The 15171-nt window shown below is 36.0% G+C and overlaps 1 protein-coding gene and 1 non-coding gene across 21 annotated transcripts in view; one reads left to right on the top strand and one right to left on the bottom strand.

Moving 5' to 3' along the window:
- The window catches only part of MBNL1 (muscleblind like splicing regulator 1), a 208091-nt gene that overhangs the window by 139846 nt on the left and 53074 nt on the right, over window positions 1–15171 (bottom strand). For 12 of the 20 annotated variants that reach the window (XM_004478814.4, XM_058295166.1, XM_058295168.1 and 9 more), the window contains exon 2: window positions 5082–6078. The exons of 1 other annotated variant lie outside the window; for it this stretch is intronic. In XM_004478814.4, coding sequence (XP_004478871.1) covers window positions 5082–5255 — 174 coding nt within the window. In that variant the 5' untranslated portion in view covers window positions 5256–6078. Of the gene's footprint in view, window positions 1–5081; window positions 6079–6231; window positions 6707–15171 lie in introns of those variants that run through there. 7 more of the 20 variants (XM_058295169.2, XM_058295164.2, XM_058295167.2 and 4 more) reach the window with 3 other exon arrangements.
- LOC111760619 (U6 spliceosomal RNA) lies at window positions 12–115 on the top strand. Its single transcript, XR_002794257.1, has one exon. It is a non-coding gene; the product is annotated as a U6 spliceosomal RNA (small nuclear RNA).

Raw genomic sequence — 15171 nt, 5'->3', positions numbered from 1 at the left:
TATTTGCTCGCTTCGGCAGCACACAACTAAAAAAAAAAATTGAACGATACAGAGAAGATTAGCATAGCCCCTGCACAAGGACGACACACAAATTCGTGAAGCATTCTATATTTTTTTAAAAAAATAGTATTAGTTTAAAAAAAACTTTGCTCTGTTTATTATAAGTGAATATTAGAATAAGTTCTCACTATAATTACTCCTGTTTATCATGAAATTCATAAAAAGAAATGACTAATCCAATAATCTATTATACTTCAAACAACTAAGTATTGCCGTCAAGCCTTAGCAGTTGCTTTTACTTACATTTCTGCATATTAATAACTATCATTAATGCTAAATAAAAGGCCATTTATTTAGCTACCCATTTCCACTGACTGTCATGAATTGTGGCCTAATCATTAACATGGAAAATTGCTCCCCTATCTAAAAAGCACAGAATGTGTTTCTGCTAAAGCTTTTAAAAAAAAGTCTCAAAATTTCCTCAATAGGATCTCTTTGTAAGAAAATAAAAAGCTTTGTGTAAGTCTGTGGGAAGGCAGAGACACTGCTCAGCATGAAAGGTGATGGATTAGCAATGTTGATAGCTGAAATCCTCTACTTATCCTTGGCAAGGAAAATGACAGGATAAGCTTCTCAAACTGGGTCCCTAGGCACCCGTGCTGTGTCTGAGAAACATTACATCTCTCACCTCTCGCATGAACTAGACACATGCCACACATTTCCTGAATAGAAGATGGATCTCAAAGTACATAACTCTTTTAACTCAATAACAGTCTTGTGTACATGAACTTGTTTTGCAGCTATTCAAAGTAATCAGAATTTTCCATCATTTTAAACATCCAAGCTACAATTAAACTCAATTCCAAGTGCCATGTTGCTTTAGATATAAAATGTTCTTAGTTTCTAACACTCACTAATAGATTCAAGAGTTAATGAGAAAAAGAAAAATAGAAGCAGGGCACCAAGATCTTACGGAAAAAAAAAATAGTTCTAGTATTAGTGCCCTCATAGTTTGATTCAAAACATGCTTTGAAACATGATTCAAAACATGTCCAATAAAAATTTTTACTTATTTAAAAATAATTTTCAAAAGATTTTCTAACCATAATAATATAAACAGGTAAATGAATATAGCTATTAGTATTACCAACACAGCTGCAACCACTGAGAATTTTATTACAGAAAAGCTTATGTCAGAGAAGTTGACTTACAAAGCATATTCCCAGGTTTCTTTATAAAGTTGTAGTTTCTGATTAGGAAATGGGATTTAAACTTTTACACAAAACACCTTGCTACACGAGTTATTCCTTATAGTTAGTTCATCTTCTAAATCATTAGGGGAAAACAAGGGAATTGTGTATCAACCTGTCACTGAAATACTCATTGAATATGTGCCTATAGGGTCACATACATATAGGATAAAATACTCTCTCAGAGCTTTAATATCAAATGGGAGATACTTTAGCATCTCTTCCCTGGTGTGTTGATGATAAATTTGATCAGCTATGCTCTCTATATGCACAAATTTTTATAATAGTGAAATAAAAAGTTTAATTATCTTAAATAAAATTGCCTATTTTATTTAGAATAAATAAATGACTTTATAAAGCTTTCAAAGGTAAAAGAGATTTGCTACATGTTTCGCAAATAGATAGCAATGTTATGTCCCACCCCCTAACATCTGAAAAATAGGTATTTGAAATAGAAGAATTCAATAGGTATAACTGACTATATTGTAAAAGCTTATTTTTCAAGAATATAAATAACTTGGCATTAAATTAAAATGAATACTGGAGGTTTTCTTTACATTGACTATCTAAATCTTAGTTGAGAGAATGCTACAAAAGAAAACATGTAAAGTATCATCATTTATTATTTGAATCATTTCTAAAATATAATATCAATTTAATAGTGGTTTATAGTGTTAACTTTTTTGTTTTAATTTTTTCTCTTTTGGTATGCTCTTTACAAGCCAGGAAAAAAAAAAATCCTCTTCAGCATAAAATTATGTACTTTTCCAATGTTCTGAAAGTCTGAAGTGGCTAATATACCCAAATCTATAGTTTGTAAGCAATTTAATTGTCAAACTGAATACACTCTTAGACCATAGTAAATTAAGACTGCAAGAGTAAAAGCAAAATTGAGTGAGAAAAAATAAGTGCTTAAAATACTGCTTATTTATGAACTAAGGCACATTACTAGTTTTCATTCTTACTGTTATACTAATTCTGATATATTTACTACGTACATATATTCCTCATTATCATGATCCTCATTTTATTTAGCAACACATTTACTGTGATACAGAATTCTACTTTTCGTACCAGATTTAATCTAAGTTAATCATCTAAACCTTAAAATCACCAATATACAACAAAAATACCATGAGCTACTTTTCTTTCAATTAGCTTTATTAATATACCAATTGATATATTTTATATAAATAACTTTCTTGAACCGTCAGATTTGTGTTTTTCATGTAATGTCTTCTCTTTTAACCAGAAGTCCGCTCTAAACGTTAAGTCACCTGGGAGCCTGGCCAAAGTCTGAAACAGCACAGCTGAAGGGTACAGCCATTTCACAGGGTCCTCTCAGAGAGTATTTGGTTTGCTTTCCTAACTTTCTAAAAATAGTAGATTACACAGGCTACCTCCATCTCATAGCTCAAGAACTCAGTAAAGGCTGGGCTACAGATTTAAGTAGTACACAGATAAATTTTATTAAAGAAGTCAGGATATTACGAGTTTTCAACATTCCTTCCGTTTACTCTCTGAGACAATACAAATGATCTAGTCGTTGCTGGCAAGGAAACCTCAAAAGGTTCCCAAATTTCAGAACTTTAAGCATGAGTCATAGTTATTTTAACTGTTTTAAAATGTTTTTATGATCTATTTAAGCTACAAAATTGAAGTAGGAAGACTACTATCTAAAAGGTAGGATTCCAAATACCACACCAAGTCAAACGCTAGTTACAAATATCTAAGAAACATGGTTTCTGAAATATGAATACTTGTATATTCGAAAGTTGTTTTTAATTAATTCTTAATATAGTTATGTCAGTAACATTTAAGGAGCTACTGTCTGGTATGAAGCTCCACCGTAAATAAAATTGCATTTATTGTTTTCATCTTATTTAAATACAAAATATGTTTCCAAGTTTTAGACACCATAAATTAAACTTCAGCTTCTCTTAGAAAGACAAAGAACTGGGACCAATGTTTGCATTGATCAGCTGCTAAAATTAGTTCATTTCATGAATAAATTTAAATCTTGGATTAAACCTTTTTTTTAAAGCCCTTGGTGTGGCAGTTGAATCTTGTTAACCACATAGCATGCCATTAAGCAATGCTGCTTCTTAACTCAAAGGGGGACTGTTCTGTGCCCACAAGTGAGCAGCAACTAAAAAAAATGTTTTGAGATGGAAAAATAGCAACTGAATATTAATGTTTCACAATGTTTTCAAATGCTGTGGAGGCAGGTCTTCTGTGAAACCACACTCAATGTCACAGCCAAATTTAATGTCCTTCATTTTCCAGCTCTGAGTACACCATCAACTGTCTGTAGGATTAAAAATTGGATTTACTAGTAATTGGGTCAAAACAGGGTTACTTATGGACACAGCTGGTTACAGACAAGTGTAATTAGCCCTTTGCCCCTCATTTTATGGGTCCCAGTCTGTAATTATACCTGAATTCCGTAGGCTTGCATTTAGTAATACACATTCACAAAAGCAAAACCACTATGCCCTTCATCAGTGCCTTTCAAAAGAAAGGGGGGAAAAAGGCCCAATGCTCATTTATAACTTTTGCTTATTAATCTTTAAGACTACAACATTAAGAATAAAATAACATTTTAAGCTATTTTTTTAATACTTCCTTTTATCCTAATTTGGGGTTCTTGGCAAAAACTTTAGCAAAGTAAACAGCCCAAACTAGACCAAGAAGCAGTTAACTGAAACAGTTTACTCATAAATAACTCACCCTGACGTTGTTTTAAAAAAAGCATTATTATTAGAGCAATATCATTATTATTTGAAAATGACAAGATGGATCTATGAGAATTTTACTTCTCTATATAGGTTTTAAGTGATCCCCTCAAAGATTCAAACAATTAATAAAGCTGGGGCATTGCTACTTAACCATAATTCAATTAAACCAAGTAAGTGGAGAGCACCAACACAGGTCACACTTCTAGTCTTGATCTTACATGGAAAAATAAAGATATGCATGCTACCTTCTGAAAGACCCATTTTCAAATTCAGTACTGAAATAGGAATTCAATGACATTTTTTAACATAAAGAAACACTAAAGTGAATCATTTGCTTTCAAAATACGCTAACTTTTAACACTTCTAGGTAAGACTATTAAAATTAAAAATAAAGATTTTTTAAAAACTGCTTAGTTCACATTATAATTTTCAAAGCTAAGACAACTCAACTAACCACAGTACCTATATATACTTATTTATACTTATTTATAAAACTCAAATTCAACAAAGTTCATGCCTCAAATAAGGCAGTTCAGGACCTTCTAGTTATATTTTCCACAAAATGCATTGCTCTGGCCTTAAAATAATATGCCCACGAAATATAAAGGAAATCCAAAAGGTCAAAATAACAGAAGAATAAAAAGTCTTTCCAAGTTAAGCTGATACACAATCTGCTATTTTTTTCAACAGTACAGCACCTTTACAAATAAACAAACTATACTACCTTCATTCACCTATTACCATGTCAGTGTATATAAAATATGCATATGCTAAATACACACATATTCACACTTGCTATTCCTATGGACGGACACTGGCTTTGCTATTATCAAGTAGAAAGTTCATCTACACTTTCTGCTCTAGAAAAAACGATGGCGTGAAAGAGCTGATAAAGTTATTCACAACAAAGTCTAGTTAGACATCATGCTATTGCTTCTCGATAAACACTCCACCCCAACACCATCAATAAAAATATATCATGTAACTAAACTTTTAACAAAGCAATCCATAATCCCAAATACAGTGGACTCAATGTCCATACTCCTTTCATTTGATTATTGCATATCCTTAAAAGAATATAATATTTACTCACTTTCAATGAATCAAAGCAGGCGATTACTCGTCCATTTTCAACTTGGCAGCTTTTCGATGGATGTGCAAATTTACATTCCGTGTCTGGCCGTGAGCAAGTCCCCCTTTGGAACTCTCTACATACTTCCAGTGTTAGCCATTTTGTATCCCGAATTGGTGTGACACTAACAGCCATGTTTAGATTTTACAGGTAGTTAAATTTCTCAGTGAAACCAACAAACCCAAAACCCCCCCTTAAAAAAAAAAACAAAAAAAACAGCCACAACAACAACCAAAAAGAGCTGAACTGATAAAACTGGAAAATGATGATGAAAATATCCCCTCCAAAATACTTTTCCCTCACTCCCTGCTTTAAAAGTACATGGAAAATTGTGTTGTCAATATGAAGGAAAAGATCTCCCACTAGAAATTCACAGCATGAAACTGTTAATTGAAAGAGGTTTGGTTTTTAGAGAAATGCTAGGATCATAAGTGGATGAATGTTTAAAGGTAGGGCCTCGGATCAGCCTTGTGCTCTCAGTAACCCCTTCCCATGCCAATTTGGAGCCAAAATGCAAGCATGAAAACGTGGCAGACCCTTTGACACCGAATTTCCAAGCTGCTTTCAGCAAAGTTGTCTGAAAGGGAATCTCCTCACAGCTGAATTTGCAATGGAGTTTGGTGGTGCAATCGGAATTGATTAGTTTGGCATAGACAGATGCAGCAGTTTAGAGCAAAATCGAGAAAATGATTTTTTTTTTCTCCTTGATTTCCTGGCAGAAGATATCTTACTTTTTCAGCAAACTTTTCTTTTAAAACTAAAGCAGCCTAGGGCAATGCCAGATACTTAGAGCTTTTCTCTTGATTATAAGTAGAAATGGGGGTGTCTGGGCTAGAGGTGGAGGGTGGACGTGCTGTCGTCACAGTCTAGCTGGCAGCAAGCAAGGCAAAAGCAGAGACTGCTCTAGAAGCGGTTCCAAGCAGCAGAGACGTCAGGAAAGGCACTTCTTAGTACCAACCTGTAGAAAAAAGAGATAGGTTAAGATTTACTAAGTAGCACTTCACTGATGTCCTACAGTATCACAGCCTTGCTATGTGATACCAGACTAAGTAATATTCAAGTCAGCTTCTCTCTCTTCTCTCCCCTCCCCGCCCCTGCACAAAATACTTACAGTGAGGCATATTGCAGCCAGCCATCGTAGATTTATTAAAAAAGGGGGCCGTTTCCCCTTGTGAAGCAATGCATGATAGAGAGATAACCAATCACAGATAGTGTTGCAGCAATATTCTGGGCAGAAAGCCAATAGTGTGGGTTGTCTTATGAAAGGTCGCGCCTGTCAGACGTTCATTACTATGCCATAAGCACAGAAAATGTCCATCAGATGTGACTTATTCCACTGCAAGAGGACGAGCATGTGGGTTTTGAATTTACCCAACATGCAGTTAGTGGACTAAACCATGTTAGTTTCAAAACAGCTTCCAAGACAAGTCCAAGCACTTGAAGATCATTACCGAAGCAATAAAAGCAAGGTTTAAAAATTGCAGCTGACTTCCAAGCTGCTTTCCCTCTGGCTCTGCGCAGGGACCGGCACTGAACAGCCTGCTCCTGCTGTCCTGACACGTGAATAAAAAAGGAAAGGGGTGTTTACAAATGGTACATTCTCCTGACCTATCCAATTCACTTCCTTCTAAAGCTCAAGTCCTGCCCCTCCGCTGAAAGCAGCACTCATACCGGAAAACTATTCCATTCAGCCGGCAGACACTTTGTCAATATATCACAGGCAGGCGAGATATGAACAAAAGCATCCTTTATTCGAACATTTTTTAAGCAGAAGCTGAGGTCATGTGAGGAAAATAAGAAGTGCAGTGTTGTCAGTGTGTCTGGCAAATCCGAAGTCAACCTCAAGGGAGAAAGTGATTCCATCGCAGAAACATTAAATATTAAGTGAGCAATTTGGATTTGGGCAGCAGGATACATGGGCAGGGGAGGCATCCCCTATCACCTAATGATCTATTAACTCGGCACACAACACTATGGCCTGCTCCTCTAAGTAGCAGAGGAGCAGATTTTAACTTACTTTCTCTTTCAATTGCATGCAAGAACTTTCAGAAACAAAGGAATACATTTTTTTTCCCTTTTGAATGTTGCCAATAAATAAAACAAGGCTTTAAAAATCTAAAATCGCTTCCTATTACAAACAGGCAAAGGCACAGTGTAATAAACAGTGTTTGATTAGTTCTTCAAGGGCCAAAAATGATACATTTATACTTTGGAAACTTGAAATATATATATATATATATATGACATCTGATGGAATTCTTTTTTTTAATTTTAGGATTTATATTGTCATTCTTAACACTGATTTTTAAAAACTACCAGATCTGGAAATATTGCAGTAAAAGTCCAACTTCTAAGAGAGTTGAAGAACCAACTCATCCTAATGTTCAGGAAATTTTTTTTTTTTCAGAAAAGTTTTCAGATCCTAACTCTGGGTTCTACAAACATGAAATCAGATCAGTCACAAACTCTAAGCTATGCCTACCTTTCTCAACTATCTCTTGCCTTGAGTATGGACCACATGCAAGTTTGACAATTTTTCTTCCTCTCCAGAATCTTCAAGTGACTCATCTGCAAAAATTCACTGACTTCAAACCAGCTAAGATGGCTCTTCCTCCAAGAACACTGCCTCCTCTGATTACCTTTGCATCTCATGTCCTGTACAGTGATTTATTTTCCTAAATGACTGACCCTGTAGACTACATGTTCCCAAAAACAAAACCAATCAGACTCATCAGTAATGCCAACAACTACTATATTCCTGGAAAAAGAGAGTTCCTTAAGTATCGTTAAATGATCACTTCAGACTGTTATTATCTTTAAGCATAAACACACACACACACAGAAAGCACACACATAAGCACACGAACACAATACATGAACACACAATACTTAAAAACACACACTTAAATACACACACACATGCACCTCTACAAATGGTTCTGTTCCAGTGCTAACAGATCCTCTCCACTGCCCAGGAATCCTCCCCTTGGACAGCTCCCTCTATTATTCCAAAACTTCACCCCTCCCAAGTCCCTCCTTGTCCACTCTCCTCCTCACACTACCAAGAGTGGATAATTTTACCTGTCACAATTCTTTCCTCACCAAAATAGGGGCCCTTAGGCATCAACTCCTTCTCACCTTCCTGCCATCTCTCTTTACAAGATCTCTCTGTACTTTCTCCTCTTCCTTAGGTGGCCCTTCTCCTTCCTACACATATGCCTCTACTTGGAATCCTCATCTTCTCAAGACCTCTCTCTGTCTTTTGGTTTCTACCCTCTCTCTTCTATCTGTGCACAGTGTGCCTTTACAGCATTTTGCTTGCTAAGCCCTCAAAATGGAGGGGTGGCACAACCGAGGACGGGAAAGGAACTTCCCCTGGACATATGTTCTCCTCTCCCTACTGCTCCTGATCCATCATTCTCAAATATCTCAGGAGACATCTACTCTTGCTATTTCTCTTTCTCCCTCTCCCATTCACTATTTTTGTGCATGTGCCATTTGGTGGCATTTTTCTTTTTAGGAAGTACCGGGGGTTGAACCCAGGACCTCATACATGCCAAACAGGTTCTCAACCACTGAGCTACAGCTGTTCCTCCCATTCACTTTTGAATCCACATCATAGTCTCATTTCCTCATCCATTATTTAACTGCTCTGCAAAGGTCATCAATGTCACAAAAGCCAAATTCAAAGAAAATGTAAACTCCTTGTGTTTATAGGACCTCTAATACCATATGCAACTCCCTCTTGCTCAACACATTCCCCTTGGCCTGAACTGACACTTTTTGTGCTTTTGGATTCTCCCAAAGCTCCAACTCTAGCAGAGAGAGTTACCCACAGTTCTTGGCATGTACTTTTGCTGTTGTGTGCTCGTGGAACTTGTTACATGCTAATCTGTTGTTTAGTTTGGCATCTACTTCTGTACCCCTTCAACGTGGCAAAACCTCCCTACTCAAATGTCACCATCCCTGTATGGCTGGGCTAATAATTCTGCTAGATATTATTCCATCCTCAGAGGAGTGTCTGTACTAAGTATCTCTTTATATTACCTATTTGCTCCCAGGGTTATGATCTCTCTGAAAAAAGGGAGTATCACTAACGTTTTATTATCTTCCAGTTCGTTCGATAAATGAATAAATCTTATTCATACTAATAGGAATAAATAGACATATTAGGCTGTGTTCCCACCCTTATGGAAATATTTAATCATGGCCTATGGGGTTCAAACAATATGAGGACCAAAGAGAATTAGAACTACAGCATTAGAAATAACTGCATTGCTTGGTGGTTATATCTAAACACAACTACAGATTCAACTTCTGGAGTTCATTATTTTCCCTTCTGCCATGCTATAAGCTTAATCTCAGCAAGTACAATAGATATTTTAATTAAAATGAAAATGGGATGTTATGGTTATTTTCTGCAGCAGAGAAACTCAGCTCACAAAGTGCTACTGAAAGAATTACAGACATATATTTGAAAATGAACATAATATTTAATTGTAAAAGATACAGGCAGGGATGATAATTGAAATATTTATAGTTACAGGCATGGACGCCGAGCAATCAGAATGAAGAGCAACCTCTATGCATGGACCTGGCTGTGTGTGTGCGCCAGCTCTTGCTAAAAGGCACTGGGGGTACTGAACTCAGATTATACCCTATAACTTCATTTTGAGTTAATTGCTGATATCAGAAGACTGTCTTACATTCTTTCCCTTTAATCAAAAGGCGGAATCTCAGGGAAGATTGGAAATCCTTATACCTGAGTGTTTTGGTCAATTAAGATTTCATAGGATTGGATCAATACTGAATTCTCAAGGCATTACTTCAAATAATAATGGGTTTTGTTCTATAGATAGAGACAATGTTTAATAGTATGTGGGTAATGTCCAGATTGTGAGAAAGAGAATTCTTCTGAATATATTTGCCCTAAAAATGCATGTTGTTTATTAACAATTACAGAAGGAAATATTTCTACTTTAAAGATATATACTAGTAGGTAAATTGCTTAAGATAAATCTCTTAGCTATACTTCAACATATAATAATAATATATCACAATGCTTCATTGAACAACAAGAGAAAAAAATAAGTTTGGGGTAACAACAAGAAGCCCTCTTTAATCCAATGTTCATATTTCAAACACTACACTATAGCACTGTAGCATTCTTCTATTATATGACATCTTCTACAACCAAGCATATTTTTCAACAAGGATCAAGAACCAATTTCTCTTTGAGTGACTTCAGAAATCACATATATTTTCTAATTTTAGATGTGAGGGAGGAAATAGAAAGGGAAAAAAAAATGTAAAAAGATAAGGGAAAGGAAACCTAGAAAAGGATCAAAGATTTCCCCACCACCACCAAAAAAAAAAGCATGGGAAATACCAGCAATTATAATTGTATTATTATTCTTATATTGACACATATCAATTGAATGGTACTGAATTGACACTTAGCGCCTTCATATACATTTATGGGTTGCATACCTATGGCAATAGAAGATGAATACGCACCTACAAGGTAAGAGAATGAAACTCTACTTTGGAGAACGGAGAACCTCTATGAGCAAGGTTAAATTTCGCAATTTTACTAATTTTTCACAGATGTTTACTAATCTTTCAATTCTTCTGAATCAAATATAGGCAATTTAGTCTGGTTACGTCCCAAAGCAGTTAACTGGGAATTTGGGGGAATTTTTTGATAGGCTTATGATTCTGAAACAGATTAAATATTTTGGCATCCTTTCTTATGATTTTTTTATTTCCTAGAACAGTTGTAATCTAACTGGAAGAGATGGCCAACTTCATGGTGTTATGTTTAGAGTTGCCAAGAGGAGGCCTCTTACCCAAAAACTCTAACTTCTTCCCCCCCGCCCCCCACTGGTGTCAACAAATCCATATGTAGCAACCCATTACTTAGCAAGTTAAGTTTGCTCACAGAACATGGCCCAAATATTAACAAAGATTTCAGTACACAAATAACTAAGTACTTCTGAAGGTCAGTTAGCCATTCCTCTACTCACTAAGGTACCAGATTGAGTACTAAAGGTGTTATTTATTATCTAGGAAAATCCCTGGTCTGAATGGGTTAATGCAGCTTTCAGAGGTATTCAACCCCATATAGCAAAAAGCTGAGATCAGTGTTTCTCAGCAAGGGGCAAACACACTACGATAGTACCCATAGGAATTTTTAGGTGAGCACAAACATTCAATAAATGTTTTAGAATGCTATAAAACAAGCTCATCAAGCCTGTGATTACCCGGATATCACAGTTTAGGAAAAGGCTAAAGTTTCATAAAGAATTTGAAGAATAACACTAAGTAAAGATAGTGCAAAAATCATGAAGGAAATATGCAAAACTGAAGTTCTGGAAATACTGCTGATAAAAAGACAACTTTCAATTACATGTTCCCTGGCATGTTGTAGAAACTACTGGTTTGACACAATTCACTATTTGGTGTTTCAGGTTGCAAGCTCCTGCCAAGTAAAGGAAGGATGTGCTTACTAACTAACCTAAGGTCTGTCAAGGCATTCTTGTTAAATTCTGATGCTTGCATGATTTGGTTCCCAAATTATCAGTTGGTCTGTTATTGGATGTACAAGGAAGGAGCACTGGCTGTGTGATACACTACTGCTAAAGATTAGAATATCAGAAACAACTAGCTAAACTGGACTCAAATTCAAAATATTCATTTTCCTTTTTTTAAGATGAAATAAAACATGAAGCCTCTACACAGGCAATGATTAAAAAGTGAGGTTTGGCAGCGGACTTGGCCCAGTGGTTAGGGCGTCCATCTACCACATGGGAGGTCCGCAGTTCAAACCCCGGGCCTCCTTGACCCGTGGGAGCTGGCCCAGGTGCAGTGCTAATGCGCGCAAGGAGTGCCGTGCCATGCAGGGGTGTCCCCCGTGTAGGGGAGCCCCACGCACAAGGAGTGCGCCCCATAAGGAGAGCCACCCAGCACGAAAGAAAGTACAGCCTGCCCAGGAATGGCACCACACACACGGAGAGCTGATACAACAAGATGATGCAACAAAAAGAAACACAGATTCCCGTGCTGCTGACAACAACAGAAGCGGACAAAGAAGACACAGAGAAGAGACGACTGTGGTGGGGGGGGGGCGAAGGGGAGAGAAATAAATAAATGAATGAATGAATAAATAAATAGCGAGCTTTGAATTAATTACTATATCAGGCAAAATAAATAATGAAATTTTTTAAGATTATTAGAAGATAAACATCACAATCGACAACTTCACTTTGTACACTGGATCACTAGCTTTGCACCTAAATAGGCATTCACACAGGTCCTACTGAAAAAGCATCTACTTAGAGTGGTTTTCCAGCTCACTATCAAAATTCTCTAACCTCCCCTTCCTCTCAACGTAGCCCAGACTTGCCAAACTCTTACCCTATTTTATTTTTCTTCACAGTACTAGCTGGTATTTAGCATAATATTATGTACCTATCTCACTATCTGCATCATCTGCCTTTGCCATAACAACATAAGCTCCACAAGAGAAAGGAGATGGTAAGCTAGTTCTCTACAAAATGCCCAGTATCTAACCAGTACCTGGCCAGAGCACTCAAAGAAACATTATTTGTTGAATGACTGAATAGTTTTCTTAGTATAGCTGAACATTAGTTTATATAAACCTGTTCTATAAATTACAATGGATGGGCTTTAGAGGCACAGTTTAACACACTGGCGATATCACCTTTACAAGAGAATAAAGCCAGTAACAACTCTATTTACTGGAAAGAGACTATGAGGCAATGAAGTTAAAATAAAACCATACTTTAAAACCTCTTTGATTATGACGTTGATGGAGAACTTTTTTTAATCCACAGAATAATTTTAAACAGGTGTGTGTGGTTTTGCAAATTTAAAACATTTAAATAGTTATCTGTGAATTTCTGACAGAACTAGTCTTCAATTCTGGCAAAAGTAGGGAACATTTGCATTTTTTCTGATGATATTCAAACAGGCAGTGTTTTAACATTTCCCACTAATCTACAAGAAGTATCATGAGGTAGACTTGGCCCAGTGATTAGGGCATCGGTCTACCACATGGAAGGTCAGCAGTTCAAATCCCGGGCCTCCCTGACCCGTGTGCAGCTGGCCCATGCGCAGCGCTGATGCGTGCAAGGAGTGCCCTGCCACGCAGGGGTGTCCCCCACATAGGGGAGCCCCACGCGCAAGGAGTGCGCCCCGTAATGAGAGCTGCCCAGCACGAAAGAAAGTGCAGCCTGCCCAGAAATGGCACCGCACACACGGAGAGCTTGACACAACAAGATGACGCAGCAAAAAGAAACACAGATTCCAGTGCCGCTGACAACAACAGAAGCAGACAAAGAAGACGACGAAGCAAACAGATAACCGGGGTGGGGGATGGGGGTAGGGTGAGGGGGGAAGGGGAGAGAAATAAATAAATAAATAAAATAATACATCTTTAAAAAAAAAAAAAGAAGTATCATGAGATAAAACCGTGAATGCTACTTTATCATTCTTCAGGAGAAAAAATTAATGTCACTTAGAATTTTACCTTAAATATTATGCAAAGAAGTTATTTTGTTAGCCTAAGGTTATTTAATATTTAATATTTAATATCTCATTTTTATTTAATATCTTTTAATATTTCCAAACAACATATAGTAAGGAAATCAGAGCATGACTACAACAAAGTAACAATGCTGTTATGTGCTGAAGAGCTAAATGGTAGGAAAATCTAATGTTACCTTCTGGGCAGTTTTCAGGAAGAATATTACATTGACCCGTTAGGAATCGATCAACATGCAATTAGCATGAGAAAATTGTGAATGCTAAATGAAATGCAATACACCGCAGTATTATTATTCCTAATTCAATGTCCTGATCATGGACGAGAATTCTAAAACTCTCTCAAATTCAGTATATTTTATTTGGCATAGTAATTAGGGGCCATGATCTTAGTTTCAATTTTCAACCACTCTATCTTCTGAACATTATCACCTAGCTTCTTAAGGGAGTTGGTGGTACCTCTCTGCCTAGAACATTTTAAAAACATGATCTTTACTTGAGGAATGACAAACATTTACCTATGCTTTCCTAATATTATTGCACAACTCAAAAATAAGTATGAAAAACAAGAAATGAGAAAACATTCCCATTACACGCTATATATCTGTGAAATGTGCTTGCCCTACTATTCCAACTCTTCTTCCAAGGCAGAAATCATTTTCACAACATTGTGGTCCTAAGATCCTCTCCATTGTTAACCTATATCTGTTTTCCATTTTAGAAGACACAATTAATTGAGATAAATTCTAAAATCAACAAGTAAAAAGATGACAAATTCAGTAATAAACAGTCAAAATATAAAGCATATCTCCATTAAGGGCTGACTTAACAGTCAACATACTTTTAAGAATTTCTAAAACTTTAATGTGGCATTTGCACTTAGTACTATCAACTACCTCTAAGTTCAAAAGCTTGATCTTAAAAGCTCTTGAATTTCCAAATGTCTTATTTAAAACCTCAAATATTAATCTCCATAAGAGCAATTTTACTGGCTTATTTCTATTGACAATTTTCCAAAATATGTTGCTTAATTATTAGACATTATGAGAAAACCTGGGGGAAATCTATGTTTATTATTAAATGAAAAAGCCCAAATAATTATTTTTCAGAATATAATGAATGAAACAAATTATGGCTAAGTAAAATATTATTTGAATGCACACTTATTAAATGAATTAGTGGGATTCTCATGACATAACACAATACACTAAAATGTCCTTTCCCCATAATCAAGAAGAGTCCCTGTTCTTTCATAATGCATATCTTAGTCCAAACTTTAAAAATATTCAAGCCACATAGGTGCTATATATTACAATCCTAGGGATATTTATAATTATTTATATATTTCACCTTAAATATTACTTTTTATACAAATAATCTCACACTTTTAATAAAATACCAATGCCAACTGAATTTATTTCTAATAACAATAAAATATTAGAGTCTCAGTTTAACTTGAGCTTTTCATCAAAAATTCACATAAATG

The sequence above is a fragment of the Dasypus novemcinctus genome, chromosome 4 (assembly GCF_030445035.2).
Source record: "Dasypus novemcinctus isolate mDasNov1 chromosome 4, mDasNov1.1.hap2, whole genome shotgun sequence".
NCBI lineage: Eukaryota > Metazoa > Chordata > Mammalia > Cingulata > Dasypodidae > Dasypus > Dasypus novemcinctus.
This window is presented reverse-complemented; position numbering and strand designations above follow the sequence as displayed.